Here is a 22,119-nt window from a genome sequence, read left to right as displayed (position 1 = left end):
CCCAAACCATCTCCTCAGGTCTCCTGATAACATCTGGTTAAAAATGCACCACATCACATCACTGCATCCAGGGTTTCCAGGCCTCTTCCATGAAACATATCAAATAAATTGAAGCAAAAAACAAACAAACTGTAAAGATGTCACATCTTGCCATCTTTAAAAGTTTGCTGAAAAGATACAGGTGAGCAGCAGCCACAGATTCCTTGCAATATGTAGTTTGGGCCTGAGGCCATTGGGTAAAGTCATCAATAACATGGTGGAAAGTGCCACACCAAGGCAACACTCAGTTATAACTGCAATTTTTATCCAAACTTGGTCATGCAATCTCATTTTCTATCTGTGTATGATTAGGAAATAGGATACAAGTGCACTAATGTATAATGAATCAGACTCAACTCAGGAAATGATGACTGTAAACTAGTGCGGAGGATACAAATAATGTAAGCCTTTCCTAGTACATATCTCAGATACGCATAACTAGAGTGATTCTTCATGCATACTGTACCTGGATGTTAATCTGTGGAGAAGTACTTTTTCACCATGGAAATTCAAAATATTCTGTATGAGTGTGCGCACGTGTGTCTTTAGCTTTCCCACACCAGTTTGCTGTTTCTTTGCAAGCCAAATGGCTACAGCTTTGGCATTATTTTTGTTTGGAAAACAGCTTTTTTCAACTTTCTAGTAAGAGAGCTATCAGGCAGCTAATTAGATTTGTCTATGTAACAGCATCATCAAACACAAGCAAAGCTAACTCAGAGCCATTGGATACAATCACATGCCATGGTAAACCATAGTTACTATTTTCTGTTTACACCTTTCTTGACTGTTGATACAGTTTTCTTTTTGGGTTCTGGCTCCTACAGTTGCTGAAATTCTATATCATGAGCATGACTATCTGAATGTTTTTTGTTTTTAAAGGGCTATATGTATATTCTGAATCACTTTGAGATTCATAAACGAAAAGCAGTATGTAAGTTTTTTAAATAAACAAGTAGTGCCACTCTGAACGCTACAGGACACTTTGCCCAACGCTTCCTCAAACCTAGAGTCAACCCTGGGCACCTCACTAATAAATTTAGGCAATACATCTCCCAAATGTCATCCCACAGTGGTACATGGTTAACTGGCATACATAACTCAACTGCATTTCTTTCTTTTTCTAGTAAGTGCTCACAGTATAAACACCAAAGCACCACACAATCATTTCAAATATTAACACGCCCCCCCAAAAAAAAACCACAAGTGCAGCAAATTATAAAACAACAGGACAAAAATTAAGTTTTATATCAAAATTCCTACAAGTATTTCATAAATGCTGGCATCTGGCATCCAAACAGTAGTAATAAAAGACTTTCAGAATTATAATGTATGTGTGTGACATGTGTGTGTGTTTGTTCCTGGCCTGGAGGTGATACCTAACTCCATTTCTGTCAGTCTGACACACCCTTGCACCTGGAATCAGCTTTCTCCCTACATCTCCTTCATATCTATGTTTATACACAGGAAAAGGCTTTTGAGGCTTACAGGTGAGCAGAGCACATCCTGCCACTTTACGTAAGAGTACTGTAACTCTACTTCATGTACAATGATACATCCCAACCTCATGCGCTCCAGATTTTTTTGGACTACAACTCCCATCAGCCCCAGCGATTGTGGTCATTGTTCAGGGATGAAAGGAACTACAGACCAACGCTGCAGGCTGAGAGAGGCTGATCTAAATCATATTCAACTCCCTGTTCTTGCCATACCTGTTTTAACACCACCTGCACCTCCTGAGGTTGTTCTGTATTCCCCTCAGGACTTCTCTGGGCCATAAGAAAGACTCCTACAAGTAACCACCCAAAGTAGCACCTTCTCTCACAGGAACCTGCCCATTTCCAGTCCTTCTGCCCTTGGCAGCCAGGTGGGTAATGAACCTTCTTGGTTGTGGTGCCTTTTCTGCAGGAAATTCTACCCAGGGAGGCTCACCTGGCAATAACCCTCAGTGGCTTTTAAGAAACAGGAGACAACTATTTTATCTATTCTAGGCCAATAATCTAGCCCAGTATTGTCCACTCTGACTGGCAGCACCTCTTAGGGGGGCTCAGGCATTAAGAGCTACCTAATCTAACCCTTTTAACTGGAAATGCCAGGAACTGAACCTGGGACCTTGGCTAGCTTTTTCTGAAAAGGGGGCAGTAGGCCAAATAAATTTGGGAACCTCTGGACTATATGATCTTCAGAGTCCCTTCCAAGTCTACAATTTTATGATTCTATTATTCTGTTGCGTCTCAGGGGGTCCATTTAGATCTCTCTGGGTCTACAAACCCAAATTCAACTGTGCGGAACCCCACCAGTTCAAACTTTAAAAGGAAAGGAAAAGTGGGTTCAGTATAGTCAGCCCTGTTGTTGTTGTTGTTGTTGTTGTTGTTGTTAACTGAGTAAGTATACAGCCTACCCAAATTCCCAGGGGGGCTTACAGATTTCAAAACCAGAAGAATCTATAAGAACACCACGTACCTACAGGACCACCTCTCCTGGTATGCCCCGTGGAGGACCTTAAGGTCTACAAATGACAACATTTTTGAGGTCCCAAGTCACAAGGTTGGTCTCAGCCAAGGCCAGGGCCTTTTCAGTACTGGCCCCGACTTGGTGGAACGCTCTGTCACAAGAGACTAGGACCCTGTGGTACTTGACATCTTTCCACAGGGCCTGTAAGACAGAGCTGTTCCGCCTGGCCTTTGGTTTGGACTCAGTCTGACCCTTATGTTTCCCTCCCCTTATGGTTTTGACTTTTAAAACGTGGCTGCATTTTAAATTGCATTTTAACCTGTATTTTAAACTGGGGTTTTTTTCTTCTTCTTTTTTTCCCCTATTATATTTTTACTGAAATTTTATTGGTGTTAGCTGCCCTGAGCCTGGCTCTGGCCGGGGAGGGCAGGGTATAGATAAAAATTATTATTATTATTATTAAATAAAAACCTTCCAGCCAAGGAAAAACAGAGCAAATCAAATTAAAAGACCAGAGAAAACTAAAAGGGTTTTGCCTGCGGCTGAACCACACTGAAGCAGGCACCAGACAAGCTTCCCTATGAAAAGCATTCCACAATTGGGGCACCACCACTAAGAAGACCCTTTCCCTGGTAAAGCACACCACCATGACCATATGTCTCAAAGAGCAAAACCCTGTATGGTCCAGTTTCTTTCTTTTGCTTATGATGAGATGTTGAAGCTCCGAAAGGAACAAAAAATAAATAGCAGCAGCAGGAAGTAATAAGGCAGAGAGCGCCCCTTCTCCCTCCTCCTGCTTCTGCTTGGTCTGATCAGTGTTTGCCCTTTCTCCCTGCTTTATCCAGCTTCACACTTTGTCTTGATCTTATCTTCACCAAGTCTCCAACTGCCTCATCTGGCATCTGCTTAGTATGTGACCACCTGGTTTTCATTCAGCTTGGCTACAAAGACTGGATTGGAACTGAATTGTGTACACTGGGTTTCTGATGCAACTTTACTTTTGAGATCATAACAGAGTCCCAAGCCAGATCTTGATACATCACACCTCTGTTATAATTAAATTATAATTAAATCTGAGCTCCAGGCAAAGTAATTTCAAAGGCTGAGTTTAATTGAGAACACTCTTTGAAAGTGATATGTCTTAAGAAGCCTATTGACATCTTCCTGCTTGGAAAAAAATCACATAGTCACAGAGATTGCTGTCGCAAGGTCTTCCCAGATCTAGAATAAAAAGTTTGCAATGCCTAGCCAGATGAAGACACAGAGAGTTTGCCTTGGCCAAACAGATTACCTGGAATTTCAAAACCAGCCAGGGACAAAAGTGGCCTTCCAAGTTTTAGGCTTAGCAGCAGACGGGCAAAATCTTTCAGTATTCAATACTGTCATATTTGCCTGACACATTTAAAAGTTAATACCTACCCCTTTTGCTCAACCAAGGGCTGTGTGCTCTGCCAGATCAAAATTTAGCAAACATTACTATGGAACTGCAGTGTCTTCTCTATGGATCTCTGTTGCTATAGAATAAAGGACATTTCTTTCAAATAAGGGCTATGCAGGATTAGCAAATAAAACACACACTATGGCTTTAGCTTAGAGTTACCTATAGTTACCTAAACTGCTATGGCAAGACATCTGTATGGTAGACTTATTTGTGTTGAACTAGGACTTAGGAGACAGCTTCAAATACACACGCAACCATGAATGTGAGCAGCCTTGAGCAAGTCACTATCTCATTGCCTAACCCTCCTCACAGGGTTATTGTATTGACAAAAGCAAGGTGGTTACAAACACTACCGTGAGCTCCTGAGAGGAAATGGAGAAAACAAACAGAACAGGACCAGACTATCTGAAAGACACCATACTTCCGTATGAGCCTGCCCTGGTTTTAAGATCCTTGGAGGAGACTCTTCTGTTTGTCCTGACAACTTATAGCAGGAATCCAGAAAAGGGTCTTCTCAGTGGTGGCTCCCAGGCTCTAGAATTTTGTGCTAACTGGTGCCTGGATAGCCCTATCTCCAAAGCCCTTTTGCCAGCATGATGTTGTTACTGAAATACACCTTTTGCCCATAAGCTGATTTGTAAACATGTTGAAATTGGTTTTAACTGGTTGCTTTTATTGCCTTTAGTGATACTTTAAAAATAATTAGCTGTTGTGGTTGTGTGCATGCGGTACATATGTAGACTTATCAATGAACAATTTAATAAGCCCAGCGGTTGCTATGAGTAAGAACAGAAAAACCTGAACCATCAAAGACGTGAAATAAAAGAAGGAAGGAGTGGAAGTTTAGTAACCCAAATCGAGTAGCAACTGTGCAGCCTGTAAATATCACGGAGAAGAAAGAATAAAACAAAGAGAAGAATTAAAACCAAAAGGCATCTAATTTACAATTGTGAGTCAATACATGGGAAGATTAGAACATTTGCTGATGTTTTGTTTAAGGAAAGTCACGTGACTACTTGTATGAATAGAGTGAAATATGATACAGCAAACCTAAGCAGGTATTGAAACAACCATGACCTAAATGGGGTGGTGATGAAGAAAACACTACCAAGCCAAGCCTAGAGAGTCACAAAGAGAAGGCAAAACCATTCAATGCTTTAACTGCCACGACACTTAATACCTACTGTAATTCCTTTCAGCACAAACTTTCATAGGGAAGAGTACACTTATCATTCAGATATGGAGAGCTGCATGTCCCCATTTTATTTATTTATTTATTACATCTATACCCCACCTTTCTTCAAAGGAGCTCAAGATGGCATATATGGCTTCCTTTTTATCTTCACAACAACCCTGTGAGGTAGGTTAGGCCAGGAGACCATGACTATCCCACATCCCAAGAGGTCACCCAGGGAGCTTCATGTCTGACTCAATATTTGTACCCTGGTCTCCCAGGTCACGGGGAACGTGGGTGGCACTGTGGGTTGAACCACAGAGCCTAGGGCTTGCCGATCAGGTCGGCAGTTCGAATCCCCATGACGGGGTGAGCTCCCGTTGCTCGGGACCTGCTCCTGCCAACCTAGCAGTTCGAAAGCACATCAAAGTGCAAATAGATAAATAGGTACCGCTCCAGCAGGAAGATAAATGGCGTTTCTGTGCGCTGCTCTGGTTCACCAGAAGCGGCTTAGTCATGCTGGCCACATGACCCGGAAGCTGTACACTGACTCCCTCAGCCAATAAAGCGAGATGAGCGCCGCAACCCCAGAGTCAGCCACGACTGGACCTAATGGTCAGGGGTCCCTTTACCTTTACCTCCCAGGTCACAGTCTGACACTCTTACCACTACACACTGAGCTCTTATATATCTTATGAAGCATAGTAAACAGTTGAATATAGTAATAATCTGGTATTGACATGTGACACTTGCCAAAAAGGGTGGGCCAACTTATAGTAACTAGAACTAACTAGAGAGAGGTAACAGAGACCAGGCCTACTAACTGCCCTCCTTACCAGCTGACAATAAGGAGAGCTATAGACCACTTGAGACACATTTCTCCCTAACATGTGTAGTTGAGGACAGAGAGAAACCTTAGGGTTTGAAACTGGTTATAAAACTTAGTCTGTGTGCATATAAGAAGAGTCTAATAAATGAATTGCAATACATGTTGGTTTTCTGCAATTTAAGATTTGTATTTCTACATGTTCATAAAGAGCAAAAGGGGGGAAATAGTGCAGTAATAACTGCCACACCACAAAAGAACTCTGCGTAAACTAGAACAGAGAGATCAAATGAAAAGTCCAAGTGAAGTTTGACAACTCCATGACTGAACTGTACAAATACTCTGATAAGAATATAGTTACAATTCTAATTTGCCAACCAAAACCAACAAGGTAGGTAAGTTATCTGCCAAGTACAAAGGGATCAAAAGAACTTCACAATGCCTGTACAAGTACAGGAGGGAGGAAAACAGATTAGGCATATCAAGAAATAGTTCACTAAAATAAATGTGTGCCTTTGTCATTGTAGAATAAATGCATATTGTCATCTGATAAAATAACCTTTTTAAAACTAGTTCACACATTTCCCACTGCCTGATAAGCCTGCTTGCTGCTAGCAATGATACAGGGCTTAACCAGTCCACACTAAAAACTCACACCTCTTGGGAGTGCCGGGGCACTCTTTAGAATTTGTACAACTCACATTCATTTCAATAGGACTTGAGCAAGAATGGCTGCCCAGCGGACAGGAGCTGCTTATATTTGTTCCATGAAAGTTTAACATTATTCTGAAAGGGCCAACTGCATTCTCTGAAATGTGCGCCAGTGCCCATGACTGAGCTTGAGAATTAAAATCTAACTTTGTGTGAGATGAACACAAAGCCTTCCTAATTCCAAATGTGTAGGCTGAGCTGCAGTCCTTCAGTAGTTAAGGAAAAGCACTTTGCATGGGCTCAGAACAGATTTTAAAAAATGCTTCTTCACTCAGTTAAACTACACAGATAGGTAGCCGTGTTGGTCTGCCATGGTCAAAACAAAATAAAAAAATTCCTTCCAGTAGCACCTTAAAGACCAACTGAGTTAGTTCTAGGTATGAGCTTTCGTGTGCATGCACACTTCTTCAGATACGTACTCAGTTTGTACTGGACACTGATGTGTCTGTATGGGAAAGAGTAGAAGAGAGAAAAGGAAACCTCCAAGTTTCCTAGACTGTCCTTTCTGACCTTCCATGAGGTGCTAAACTGACCTCATTTTCTACTTCCATCTTCATCCTCACCTTGGGAGAGGAGACATTTTGTGTGTCTCTGCTGCTGAGATGCAAGAGAAAGCATAGCTCAAGGAATCTCCACCTCAGTTAGATACAACTAGGAACTTTTCTATCAAGCATGCCTTTCTAGTAAATAAATGTAGATTTCTTACTTTCCTAAACTCAGAGGCTCAGTGTGCTTTTATCCAGGGTAAAACACACTCCTCCAACAGGGAATCAGTATGAAGTTCAACTTCTGAGGAGAGCTTTAGCTCCAAAGGCCAACAAGCAGAATAGGGAACCAGTGACCCTCAAAATGTGGCTGAATTACAGCTCCCGTCATCCTTGGTCATTTACTATGCTGGCAGAGACTGATGGAACCTGAAGTCCAACAACATTTGGAGGTCCGCAGGCTCCCCATCCCTGCACTAAACTATACTGAGCTAGATGAACAAGTAGTCTGACCAGCTTTGTCTGTTCCTATGAGATCAGTATTTATTTACAGTGACCACAATCAGGAAAACCTGTTGTATGCCCTCAGATTCTTCCATGTGGCCAGTGGGAATGCACAACTTCCTTTCTTCCTTTGCCCACCGCCATGTTATATCAGGGAATGATGTGAAGCAGCCAGGAGTTTCTAAAGCAATTTGCCACACAGCTTGAAGGGGAGGTGGAAGGCTATGATGAATTCAATACCAAAGAGATGGTTATATGTGTCTCTGGGTTAATTAGATTGTGGCAAATAGTACTGTCTCTCCTGAGCCACAATTAACAGCATGATATGTGATGCATAAGCAACTCCATTTAATTATATCTTTGATTCAATAATCCACTTGCACTGTGGCTGCAGAGCCTGCAGATGGAAGGATCCAATGGAGCCCGGTTGTTCTCTCTCTCTCTCTCCCCCCCCCCCCTCTCTCTCTCTCACACGCACACACACACAAATAAAGGCCACACAATGGATGTTAGAAGGAATACCAGTCCATGCCTTCTATATCCCTCCCTTTCCATGCCTTACAAATTAATTGTTCTCCAAGGCTGGGAGAGGGATGGATAAGGATAAGAAGGGTCTGTGCACAGACCTTAGACTGGTGTCCTCCAGCTCTTTTGGACTACATCTACTTTCAGCCCCAGCCAGTGTAACCAATGGGCAGGAATGCTGGGAGTTGTAGTCCTAAACGGTTGTTAGCTATCCCTTCCTTAGACTCTTGTTTCTTCTCTCTCCCATCACACTGCTTCCATGACACACATATCCATGAACGTTTGTAGGTATAGATATAGTCCTATCAGTAACCTCTGCCTGCATGGTGGATTGTGCCCACTGTAACTACATGATTTCTGGAAAATACATTAATACTATAGTGACAACAACAAAATCAGAATTTGACTACCTCAATAAGCATGACAGTTATAAAAATAAAAAGCATCAGTTTTTCATGATGAAGTTAATGGCTTTTATAAAAATATTTTATTGTCTTAATTATTCACCTCAAACACTGTCAATCTATGACACCAGTCCGTTGTAGATAATCTACTTCAGACCTCATAAAATGACGTTTGTTTAAAGCTGAAGTTGACTCAAAACCAGTGCACTCCACATTCAACACAGTTCTCAACTTAAAACACTGAACTCAACAACTTTCCTTTGACTTCCATATTGCTAGTTTTCAAGACAATATTTTTATTGACTCACCTGACATCGAGTTATGTTTAGGTCAATTTCTTTCTGGTGCAGTAAGTCAACATAAATAATCAGCCTCAACTGAAATGATCTGCCTCCTCTGAAAAATCAAATCTGAAGTCCTGTTTGCATCTGGTTCAAAAGTATCAATTTTTTCGAAGTTATGTGGATTCTATCCCACTTTACAAAAAGGATGGAAACTCAAGTAAAAGAACGTTTTCATCATCTGTCTTAGAAAAATATCGTGACACTTTGTAGTCTTCAGAAACCCAAATGTATAGAATTTCAACCAAACACAACAGGTCAGAAATCTATTCCACGAGAACGGACAAAGGAACCACTCTCAGTGCCTAATTTAAATACAGGTCTGATTGTGTATCTCATGAAAGGCACACTAATAAGGCAGGAGTTTCTCTAATGGAAGGAACTCCCAAGTGGTTTATATACTGCTTTAGAAGCCAGCAATGGGCGAGCCTTAGCACAACATTTTGCTGCTTCATCAGTGGGGCAATTGTGACTGATATTCTCTGCATGGACACCACTGCTTAATCCTATGCAAACTAACTAAGGAGCAAATCACACTGAATCAGTCAGACTTACTTCTGTGTAAGAATGCATAGCGTTGCACTGTAAGGTGTCTTTAACTCAGCAAGAGCCCAACAGAAAGCAAACAAAAAACAAAAAAAACCACTGGCAAACTAAACTGAAAACATGCATTAAAACCCAAAACTATTGATCAAAGCAGTTGTGTAATAATAATACGGACAACTCTTTAGAAAGGTTTTACTGCCTCTTTTTCCATCGCTGCATCCATTCTGGCTTTCCCACCACACCTTCCTTCTGTCACCTCCTGAAATTAAGCTGAGGAGTGCATAAAATTGGACTAAGGACCACAGGCTTCCCATCCCTGTTCTAGTTAGTGAGAACAAACCCTGGTCAAACCATGGTTTCCAATCCTGGTCTGTATAATAAATTACAGTTTAAACAAACCCAAGTTCCCAGAGTTTGAACACTATGGGAAACTGGGTTTAGCTTAAACTGGGAGCAGAAACTCCCAGTCTCCACTTCTGGTACCTAAAAGAAGAGTAGAAACGAGATGATAGTGCAGAATCTAAAGCCTTTCCATGGTGGTGTTTCTGGATGTTGTTGGATTCCAACTCCCATCAGGCTAATGGGAACTGTAGTACAGCAACATTTGGTTGTCACCACATTGGCTGCCCCATACTGTACAGAGAAACCATGGTTTCCCCTTACGTCTGAACAAGGCCTGTACGTTTAACAATTGTATGCCAGCCTGAGTCACAATACCCTTTACTTGTCACTAGCATGACATATAGAACTATTTTTTTTACAGGAGAAAGAAGGAGAAAAACAACCATAATGGAAATGTTTATCTTCTAAAACCAGGGAGGCTATTTTCCTGCCACAGTTAGTATATCCATTCCAAATTCTGCCAGCTGAAAGGATAGAAAAGTACTGTGATATTTATGTCAGAACGTGAAAACTATTTCAAAGCTACTTCAGAAACACATGCCCCAATATGCATGAAAAGTGCTACTGCTACACCAGCTCAAATGAGATAGTAGCATTCAGTGGCTTAAAGCCTCTGTCAAGCAGGGAACATAATTTCTGCTTCATTCACACTGCTTCTCAGTTAGACCTTCCTGAAAACAAAAGGACCTTTTAGGGCAGAAGCCTAACACATTGGAACTTACATAAAGAGGTACTTCAGTGCAGCTCAGTTCCATCGTTGCAGCATCTACAAATAGAGGAAACCAAAGTAATTATCACACACTTTAATTCAAGGCATTGACACTATTCTGTGCATTGTTCTGAATCCAACGCTCAGCCTATCACCATGGCATCTGAATTGCTTTCCAAGCAAGCAATTTCCGAGTATCTGTAAAAGCCACTCCTCCTTGTGCATTTCTCCATAACCAAGGGAACATGGCAGGTACAAAAGTAGAATTACAGGGAGAAAGTTATACCAGTTTAAAAAACAACTGGTTAAATTTAAATGCATTTGCAGAGCATCAATATATATTTGCTTCAGTTTCCATGAGATTATTCACTATAAACCTGTACCTTGGCTTATTTCAGCTCTGTACTGTATATTGTTATCTATAGTTTAGAATCATAGAATTGTAGCATTGGAAGGGACCCTAAGGATCATCTAATCCAACCCCAAGCAATGCAGGAATATGCAGCCGTCACATATGGGGATTGGCATTATCAGCACCACGCTTTAACCAACTGAGCAAATAGGATACTTTCAGTAAATGTGGTGAAAAATTCAGGGATCAATATTGTTTTGCTCTTGTTTTCTTTACCACAGGTGAAAAGTATGCTCAATCGGTTTAAAATTCCTCAGTTAATAATGCCATACATTTTTCACCTGTCATAATTAGCCATTGGTGTTCATTCACATAAATTGTGTTGCATTTTTTAAAAAAGGAATTGACCATATTTTTGATAGGGGTGCTTGTTTTTATTAATAGATTACGCGAACATATTTTGAGTAAACTATTACTCTGAAGTTACAGTTTAAAATAAGTTGAGAGAAGTCGGCAGTTCTTCAGCAATTATCGCAACATACTCTGTCATTTCACCTGCTGCCTCACCCATCATTTTGCACAAACTCTTATACTGCCCCCAGCAAGCTTCACACTTCAAACAGCAAAGCAGGGTGGATGTTTGCAAGTAGGAATGGTTGAATCTGCCACTTCTTCATTTTTCTCCATATTTCCACATCTGTTTGTGATTTTTTAAGTCCTCCTGAAAATTCATCAGCATTGTAGTGTGAATTTCTCCTAATATAACTACCATTGTGTGTGATTTTGTCTAATATACACATATTGTTTTGCTCTTGTTTTCTTTACCACAGGTGAAAAGTATGCTCAATCGGTTTAAAATTCCTCAGTTAATAATGCCATACATTTTTCACCTGTCATAATTAGCCATTGGTGTTCATTCACATAAATTGTGTTGCATTTTTTAAAAAAGGAATTGACCATATTTTTGATAGGGGTGCTTGTTTTTATTAATAGATTACGCGAACATATTTTGAGTAAATATGATTACTATGCCTCCAGGGAGGAGGCGAAGGCGGCGTAGAGACAGGAGGCAAAGGAGGGGTTGTCGGGCCGGCGTCCTGGTAAGATTGCAGAGGAGTCCATCTAAACCACCACTCCCTAGCATATTTCTTGCTAATGTGAGATCTCTTGCCAACAAAATGGATGAATTGCGGCTGCAGGCAGCAAAGAACAGCCTTGTAAAAGATTGCTGCGTTTTATTTGTCATTGAAACATGGCTTCAACCGTCCATACCAGACATAGCTATTCAGTTGGAAGGCTGTGCGGTACATCGTCATGACCGAAGCATGGACTTCGGGAAAACCAAAGGAGGGGGGCTGTGTGTATATGTGAACAAGTGCTGGTCTAAAAATTCTAAGACTGTGGGCAGTCACTGTTCACCGGATTTGGAATATGTGGCTGTTAAATGTAGACCAGCCTATCTCCCTAGGGAGTTCACAGCTGTTATGCTAACTGGTGTGTACGTGCCACCAGATGCTAATGCCAACTTGGCTTTGGGATGTCTGCAGAGCCTTATCAGCAGCCAGCAAGACAAGTATCCTGAAGCTGTGCACATCATTGCGGGAGACTTCAACCATGTTGAACTTAAAACAGTGCTCCCAACGCTCTATCAGCATGTGAAATGTCCCACAAGAGTGACAAGACACTGGATAAAGTTTATTCGAATGTAAATCACGGCTATAGGGCTTTACAGTTGCCACATTTGGGCCAGTCCGACCATATGTCTCTGTTCCTGGTACCAGCATATATCCCACTCAGGAAACGGGCTCCCACAATATCAAGGACTGTTAAAATCTGGCCTGAAGGTGCTATTCACCAGCTGCAGGACTGTTTTGAGAGAACCAATTGGGATATTTTCGATCGTTCAGACCTGGAGGAGCACACGGCGGCAGTTCTGTGCTATATCAATCACTGCACAGACACTGTCACAGTAAATAAATCCATCCGGTTTTACCCCAATCAGAAACCCTGGATGAATAGAGAGGTCCAGTGCCTGTTGCGGGAAAGAAACAGGGCTTTCAGGTCGGGCGAGGTGCAGGTTTACAGTGTGGCAAGAGCAAACTTGAAGAGGGGTATTCGACGGGCGAAACTGGATTATAGACAGAGGATTGAGGATAATTTAAGGAGCAACAACACAAGACAGATGTGGCAGGGGATTCAGCATATTACCAACTACAAACCTAACCTTGGTGCTGTCGACGGTGACCCTTTGCTGGCGGAGGAGCTTAACCTCTTCTTTGCTCGCTTCGAGAGGGAGCCACCTGAGACGTCGGTATTACAGCCACCAGCCCATAGGGGCCCCTCATTCACTGTAGAGGAGCACGAGGTGAGACAGGTATTGAGGATGGTGAATCCGAGGAAGGCTGCTGGACCTGATGGCATCACTGGAAAGGTGTTGAAGGGCTGTGCGGATCAGCTGGCGAGGGTCTTTACTAAGATCTTCAACAAGTCCTTACACCAGTCTATTGTCCCACCCTGCCTGAAGTCGTCAACTATTGTTCCTCTGCCTAAAAAACCCACTATCAGTAGTTTGAATGACTACAGACCAGTTGCACTGACTCCAATCATCATGAAGTGTTTTGAGAAACTGGTGCGCCGTCACATTATTTCCTGTCTTCCACCAATTTTTGACAACTACCAGTTTGCATACAGGGCAAATAGATCCACAGAAGACGCTATCACCACCACTCTCCATGCTGCTCTGTCCCATCTGGAGCAGCCGGGGAGTTATGTGAGGCTGCTGTTTGTGGATTTTAGCTCTGCTTTTAACACTATCCTCCCCCATAGACTGGTGTCCAAGCTAGAGGCGATTGGACTCTCCAACTCCACCTGTCTCTGGGTTTTGGATTTTTTGTCAGAACGTTCTCAGAGGGTTAGAGTAGGGTCACATATGTCCAAAGCCCTTAGCCTTAACACCGGCTCACCACAGGGTTGTGTGTTGAGTCCCCTGCTCTTTACTCTCTACACGTATGACTGTACAGCCATCTATTCCAGCAACAAAATCATCAAGTTTGCTGATGACACTACGGTGGTGGGGCTCATTTCAGGAGGGGATGAGTCCGCCTATCGGGACGAGGTGGAGCGGCTCTGTGTTTGGTGTGGAGAGAACAATCTGGCTCTTAATACAGCTAAGACCAAGGAATTGGTGGTGGATTACAGGACAAAAAAGGCGGTCATTCAGCCCTTGTATATCAACGGGGAACGGGTGGAGAGGGTGGCGGAATTCAGGTTTTTGGGAGTGACTATCGATCAGGGCATGACTTGGAGCGCAAATACCACTGCTCTGGTGAAGAAGGCTCAGCAGAGAATTTATTTCCTCAGACTTTTAAAGAAGAACAATCTGAGTGAGAAACTGCTGGTGTCCTTCTACCGAGGCTCCATAGAGAGCATTCTCACATACTGTATTTGTGCTTGGTTCTCCAGTTGTACAGCTAGGGAGAAGAAGGTGCTCCAGAAGGTCATAACCACAGCCCAAAGGATTATTGGTCATCCTCTCCCATCTTTGGAAGAACTGTACGGTTCCCGTTGTCTTAGGAAAGCAAACAACATCCTGCAGGATTCATCTCACCCGGGATACAGTCTGTTTGCACTACTGCCTTCTGGCAGGAGATATAGAAACATCAAGTCAAGGACAAATAGACTGAAAAATAGTTTCTATCCAAGAGCTGTGGCCTTTTTGAATGCTGTAACTCGATAGTGTGACCTGGAAGTTTGATGGGTGTGGGTGTGGGTGTGGCTGGAATGTGGTTTGTTTGGTTGTTGTTGCTGTTTTGCTTTTGTTGTTTTTTTTTTTTAAGGGATGGCATCCAATTTCGTTGCACTGTGCAATGTTGCACTTGTGTAATGACAATAAAGAATCTATCTATCTATCTATCTATCTATATTTGCAAAACAATTTACCCTAATATGATGTGGTTTTGTATGCTAATTTCAGTAACATACCTATATTAAGCACACACTAATCTAGTATATCCAGTTTTGTAAGCATTACTCAGCAGGAAAACTGCATTGCAAAATTCAAATAAGGATTTAATTTTGAAAGATTCGCATATTGTTTTGGAAAGTTCACATTAGGTAGGCGCACTTTTCTCCCTTATCCCTATTTGCAAGTAATTCTACTCACAGTTAGGCAGTTTGAAGCACAGTCCTGCTTCAAATAACAAGCTACCTAGAGTCCTTTCCCCCTGTTGATCTGCAAAGCAGATCCCCATACAATTGATTTCATTCAAGGAAGAGGGTCTGTTTCTTTAGACTCTTTCCCAAGAGAGATATTGGACTAGACCACAAGCTTTTTGCTTGCCAGGATCAGCTTACAGAAAACCTCTTTCATTGGAGGTTTTAAAGCAGATGTTGCAAGGCCGTCTGTCAGGGATGCTTCAGTTGTGATTCCTACATTGCAAGGAGTTGGACTCGATGACACCTGGAGTCCCTTCCAGTGATACAATTCTAAGATTCTAAGATTCCCAACCTGCCATGCTACTCTATTACAGCAGCTAATCTACTTACAACCGCTACAGTTATACCTCATGTTACGTCCGCTTCATGTTACGTTCTTTCAGGTTACGTCCCGCTGCAACCTGGAAGTACCAGAAAGGGTTACTTCCAGGTTTCACCGCTCACGCATGCGCAGAAGGGCAAAATGGCATCAAGCGCATGTGCAGAAGCGGCAAATCGCAACCCACGCACGTGCACATGCACCGCTGCGGGTTGCATTCTTTTCATGTTGCGAACGGGCCTCCAGAACAGATCCTGTTCGCAACCAGAGGTACCACTGTACTTACAAGTTGTTGAGTCCCACAAGCTGAGCATTTACTCATGGTATCTGAAGAAGTGTGCATGCACACGAAAGCTCATACTAACTAACTTAGTTGGTCTTTAAGGTGCTACTGGAAAGAATTTTTTTATTTTGCATTTACTCATGAGTAATTCCTGAGCTGCAAATGTTCAGAAAGCAATGGAAAGCAATCTGAAGCTCCTCACCTAATGGCAAGGAGTAGCATTTCCAGGATGTGTAGACCTGTTGACTGCAATACTGAGTTTTCAACTGAGTAACTCAATCTTCCCATTCAGCAAAAATATAAACAGTTATAAGACGTTGAACAGTTTGCCTTCCTTCTCTCATCACAGCCACAGTGGGCAGCCTCAAAAATATTTTATTTGAAATCAGTTCAGGTTGGGTGTGGAAACAAAATTTGGAATGATTTATCATTTAGCTGATAAATGTACTAAGCAAAACACTCTCACCAAAAGGAACAAAATTGGACCTGAAACAAAAAGTCTGCCCTAAAGGAGGTCACCTTCATTCAGAAATGGATTTGTTAGTCAAGTTGAACATTTTCCAAAATAAATATGCTTCTGTTTTGCACAGTCTATTATTTCATACCATGTGGCATCAATGAGTCAGAAATTGTTTAAACATTTCTTCTCTTGTGGATGCAAATCTACCTGTGCCGTTTCCACTGCAACAAAACAAAACCGATTCCTTGTTTCTATGACTAATTCCTTGTTCCTGTAAGGCAGTATTCACTAAACTGTTGCCCTCCAGATTTTTTTTTTTACTACAACTGCCACCAGCCCCAGCTAGAACGCTACAAAGGGCTAATAAGGACTGATTCACACATTACATTACTTATGTACACAGAAGTAAGCTCCACACAGGGTGGAGGAAGCCCAGAGCAAACTTTCTTTTCACCGTGAGGGCATTGTCAAGCTAGCAAACAGAAGTAGCAGCTGCCCAATTAACGCAGTTGCAGCAAACAGACCACGAATGCTGTGCAGAACTCAAAAGTCGAAGAACAAACGGTGGTATTCAGTAAAGTCCTACTTAAAGTAGACCCACTGACATTAATGAACCTAGCGTTGTCATCATGTGCATTAACTTCATTGGGTCTACTCTGTATAGCTCTACTATTAAATATCACCCAAGCATGCGCCATGCCTCTGCATTGATCACCTCCAGATATATTGAGTGCTGGGTTCCCTATTCTTATGGTAGCCTATTATAAACATTGCCCAAAAGAGAAGTGCCTCACCCAAAAAATAAGCAGAAAAGAGGGTGTATTTTTGCATAAATTTTGCATGTGCTGCTTTATAGGTGTAGATGCATTTTTTTAAAAAAAAACACCACTATAATTTAAATAGAAATACAATGCCATTTCACCACAGTTGAGGATTTTTTAAAAAGAAATTTTTCAGACTGCTGCAGAAATGTAGAGAACCAAATTTAAGATTGGAAAAGATGAGAAGTGGAGAGAACTGAAATTAACACAGATTCTTCCATCCCTGGTCCCAATACAGCAGCTGAACACTAGCTGACTCTCACTGGCTCTCCATGGTTTCAGGCAGGGATCTTTCTCCATCACCTGCTAACCTGAACTCTTTAACTGGAGATGGCAGGGATTGAACCCTGGGCCTTTTGTGTTCTCATCATGCACTCCACCACTAAGCCATGGCCCCTTCCCAGAGGAGATGGTTTTAGGATTGCGGCCTTAAGCCATTCGACCCAACTCTGTTCTTTAAGATATGCAACTAGGGACACTTTAAAATTATTGACAGCCACAGTGCTGCTTTGCCCAAACAAATTCCATACACAACAACAACAACTTTGCACATCACCCTATGTTTGAGATATTCAGAGTAGATCCACTGGAATTAGTGGACCATTAATTTCAATGGCCTGCTCTGAATATAGCTAGAGTTAGTTATCACCCATATCCTGGCAATGGAACAGACATGTGATAGCTGTTCTTACATTACACTCGCCTGCATCTCAAGCAGCATTAAGCCCCACAACCAAGCACTCTCAGGAACATATTATGTCTTCCACGCAAAAGGACAGCAACCATTGTTTAAAAACATGCTCATTATTTCTTTTAAGCAAGCACCAGTAGTCACACATTAATAATGGTATTTCCTGAAAGGGACGTGCAACAGGACGCATAATTGATCCTCTTTGGCTTCCTGCTCTTGTGTAAGATCTTACTAACATCTGAAGAAAAACAGCAATGTTGGTCTACACGCTGTTTCGGGGACATTTACAGCAGCAAAAGGGGGGGGGGAATTGCATGTGCTGCCTTAGAGATGAAATGAAGATACTCTAAAGAAACAGCTCCAAGACTGTGAAAAAAGATCAGGCTACAGAACCCTCAAACCACACAATTTCCCCCTGTGGAACATATGATGGAGAAACTCATGAAAGAGATGAAGTGGGAAGGACAGGGTAGATATAATGGGGGTCAATCATCCTCTGAGACAACATGAGAATGGGCCTTTTCTGCAGTGGCTCCCCATTTGTGGAATGCCCTCCCTAGGGTGTTGTGGCTGGCACCTTCATTACACACCTGAAGGCACCAGGCAAAAACATTCCTCTTCAACCAGGCCTTTGGGTGGTTGCCCTCCAATGCCCTTTTAAATGTGCTATGGGAGGGGGATTATTGGTTTGCTTTTCTTCATATTTTTATAAGTTTGTGTTTTCTATATTGTAATGTTATGTTGTGAACTGCCCTGAGATTTATGAATGAAGGACGGTGTATAAAAGTAATAAATAAAAAACACAATAAAAATAAATAAAATCAAGCTGAAAGGATTGTTGGCCACCTCTGGGGATGTACTCTCCCTCCTCTCACCTGCATCATCCTTTATTGCCATTCAGGCTTCTTGAAACCATGAAACCACAGCTTGTATGGAGCAATTTAGCTGCCATAATTGCCTGCCTTTTAGGGTGAAAGCAGCCCCTTTCCTATTAAAGCTAAGTTGTGGCAGGCCAGATCAAGCCATTTTTGCCACCTGAGGCAAGGCAGAACCTGCCAGTGCTACACCGCACAGCACTGCTGGTTGCTACTTACTGCACCACAGAGAAGCCACCCCAGGTCTCACAAGGTTTTGCCAAGATGCCCACTGAGGCAGCTGCCGCCAACAGGGGAATTCCAGAAGCACAGCAGTGGCTGGCAATGAGGCTGGGGTCTGGGCAAACTGTCACCAAACTGCCACCTGAGACAAGTGGCTCAGGGTGACTTATGTTAAGGCCAGCTGTGGGCTGAGAAACTGCTCAGCGGACAACCAGTTTAGGGCTTGCTCTCAGGATGAAGGATTTTCAAGTTTTCTAGAAGCACTGCATATCAGGAAAGTTCCCCACTGCCAGAGCCCCAAGAAAGGGTACGTTTTGCCTGGAAGTGTCAAACAAAGCCCATTGTGATGAGATACTAAATGAGAACCAATTTTTAATGGAAAGAATGAGTTAGAAGATTATTTTAGTTTGCGCACCATTAAAGAAATCAGATTAAGCAAAGTACACAACAGGGAAGAATACTTGGCTAAGTGATCACATGTACAGATTAACTTTATTTATCCTTTCTTCTTCCCCCTAAGAAACATTTATGCTGCTATTGTTTGGAACTGCACAACACTCGCCGCCACCTGCCAGCTGCTTCGTAAACTGAAAGGGAAAAGAAAACAGATATTTAAACACAACACCCCAGCGATGGCAAAATGACTTCAGAAGAGGGATACATGGAGTCTAGCCTCCCCTCCACATCCTGCCCATTTGGCAGGAACATATTGGGGCAACATATTGGGGCAGGAACATATTGATCCCCATTTGGGGGAACATAAGAAAAATGGCATTTGAAAATATATAAAAATAAAACACCTGTATTGCAAAAATTTCTAGAGGTAAGAAAAATGGAAGAGTAACTGAGTGGCTCTGTGGGTTAAACCACAGAGCCTAGGACTTGCTGATCAGAAGGTCGGTGGTTCGAATCCCCGCGACGGGGTAAGCTCCCGTTGCTCGGTCCCTGCTCCTGCCAACCTAGCAATTCGAAAGCATGTCAAAGTGCAAGTAGATAAATAGGTACCGCTCCAGTGGGAAGGTAAATGGCGCTTCCGTGCGCTGCTCTGGTTCGCCAGAGTCATGCTGGCCACATGATCCGGAAGCTGTACACCAGCTCCCTCGGCCAATAAAGCGAGATGAGCGCCGCAACCCCAGAGTCGGCCACGACTGGACCTAATGGTCAGGGGTCCCTTTACCTTTACCTTTAACTGAGCTCCAAACTGCACCTCTGCCTTCTGAATTTTCACCAGGCATTGCCCACATGCATTCAACCCTTATCATCACAGGGTGTAACTGAACATTACAAAGGGCATGGGTTTACCATCAACTATGGCAGCCCCAGGCTGAATTCCATCTGCCGTGCAATTACATCAGAGCATGGAGTCAACTGTACTAGACAAGTGGGAGGAGGCAGCCCCATGCCCCTTGTAGCATTTACTTCCACCTTATGAAGAAGGCGGGAGCTTGCTTTTTAACCAAAAATGTTCACAAAAACATTGCTCAACATTAGAAATAAAGGATTGCTTCTGGGAATTAGGACCAAATTTGCTTGGCTATAGGTAGGAGTCCTATTCCTCACCACCACCACACCCAACTGGTGAATCAGCAATAGCTTCTTAACCAAGGGTGTGGCATTTCATAAGCTCACAGGCTGCCACTAATAATAAAGATTCTGTAATCAGAACTTGACAGTCGCATTAGCAATATGTAAAAGCGGAAAGGGTTCTGGGGCATTCTCCCATGGCCACATTAGCAGGGGAGAAACCTGGCAGGAACATTTTTGTTGGCTAAGAGTTAAGCAGAAGCACTCCAACAGATACATCTTACCCTTTCTTTCTTTTCAGGTGTTTCATGTATTGCCATTAATGAAAACACAATACAAACACACAACACAAACACAATAAAAACACATCAGAGTTCACCTGAGGGGTCACCTCAATGTTGAAAACAAATAAAAGGGGGGGATCTAAAGTTAAAGATAAAGTATGTTATCATCTAAAGAGCACCCCAGTCTATTAAGCCCATAGTCTATAATGACCTAACTGCACCATGGCTGCGGGTGAGGAGGGCAGTGCTAACCCTTTTCTCCTCCACCTTCCCCCCCCCCCCATTTTGAGGCTACTAATACTCTCACTGAAGGGGAGGAACAAGCAGGTGTATCAACTGGGACAATAGCATAGGGGTGAGGGCTAAACACCTCTCCAAGGTCTACTGCATTGAGGCCATCCACCTGCTTGCTTTGTAGCTTTAAAAAAACATTGGGAAATCATGGCTATCCCACATCATGTGTTGGGATCATTCAATAAATGCCACAATTCTATCCATGCCAAAACACATGCATGGATTGACTTTCATATTCTGAACATACCATTCTAACGTACTCCATTGCTGTCTCAAGTGTGCTGGAAGGAGTTGTTTCAATGACTCCCTGTGCTGGCAGTCTATATAGCAAATGTTTTGCTGACCTGACTCTATGAGTGGTTTCATGTGGGAGATTTAAATGGTCTTTGAACATCTTGTGTGGTATCTATATGGGTGTCTGGTGGTTCTTCGTGCAATAGAGGTATCCTTTGCAATGCACAGTATTAGCACTGCCCACTTTCACTGGAGGGACGCAGGTGGCGCTGTGGGTTCAACCACAGAGCCTAGGACTTGCTGATCAGAAGGCCGGCGGTTCGAATCCCCGCGATGGGGTGAGCTCCCGTTGCTCGGTCCCTGCTCATGCCCACCTAGCAGTTCAAAAGCACATCAAAAGTGCAAGTAAATAAATAGGTACCGCTCTGGCGGGAAGGTAAACTGCGTTTCCATGTGCTGTTCTGGTTTGCCAGAAGCGGCTTAGTCATGCTGGCCACATGACCCAGAAGCTGTACGCCGGCTCCCTCGGCCAATAAAGCGAGATGAGCGATGTAACCCCAGAGTCGGCCACGACTGGACCTAATGGTCAGGGGTCCCTTTACCTTTACCTACTTTCATTGGACTCCCCCCCCCCGCCCCCGCCATAGCATCGTATTTCCCCCCTTCCCTGCGTCTCCTATAAGGGGCTTCATGTTTCCATTCAAAGCTCTATCTTTTTCCACACTTCCTTCTTCTAGGTCAAAAAGTGATCCTCGGTGTGAGCCTGCCAAGCCACTTGTTACGCACATTGCTTCCTTTTCAAATCCTGCTACTTCAACCCTTCTTTTAACAGCAACAACAGAAGCATCACACATAAAAGCATCTTAAGTTATTCCCATTTCTGTTTCCTGGGGGGGGGGGCAGCAGGGACAAGCCTTTCAAAGAGGAAACAGTTTTGCACGCTGGATACTAGAAATAACAATCAGCAAATCAGTCTGGGAAGTCTAG

General features: G+C 42.8%; 1 protein-coding gene and 1 long non-coding RNA gene across 5 annotated transcripts in view; one reads left to right on the top strand and one right to left on the bottom strand.

The window, feature by feature from the left end:
* The window catches only part of ARHGEF28 (Rho guanine nucleotide exchange factor 28), a 134,607-nt gene that overhangs the window by 105,908 nt on the left and 6,580 nt on the right, over positions 1-22,119 (bottom strand). For 2 of the 4 annotated variants that reach the window (XM_081881166.1, XM_081881168.1), the window contains exons 1-2: positions 18,575-18,661; positions 10,572-10,615 (exon numbers count right to left, since the gene is read on the bottom strand). In XM_081881166.1, the coding sequence (XP_081737292.1) occupies positions 10,572-10,615; positions 18,575-18,596 (66 nt within the window). In that variant the 5' untranslated portion in view covers positions 18,597-18,661. Of the gene's footprint in view, positions 1-10,571; positions 10,616-18,574; positions 18,662-22,119 lie in introns of those variants that run through there. The other 2 variants (XM_081881167.1, XM_081881169.1) reach the window with 2 other exon arrangements.
* LOC309352319 lies at positions 19,556-22,003 on the top strand. Its single transcript, XR_014161237.1, has 2 exons — positions 19,556-19,619; positions 21,870-22,003. It is a non-coding gene; the product is annotated as an uncharacterized lncRNA (long non-coding RNA).

Source organism: Podarcis erhardii (assembly GCF_964252035.2).
Source record: "Podarcis erhardii genome assembly, chromosome: 11".
In the NCBI taxonomy this organism is placed as follows: Eukaryota; Metazoa; Chordata; class Lepidosauria; order Squamata; family Lacertidae; genus Podarcis; species Podarcis erhardii.
This window is presented reverse-complemented; position numbering and strand designations above follow the sequence as displayed.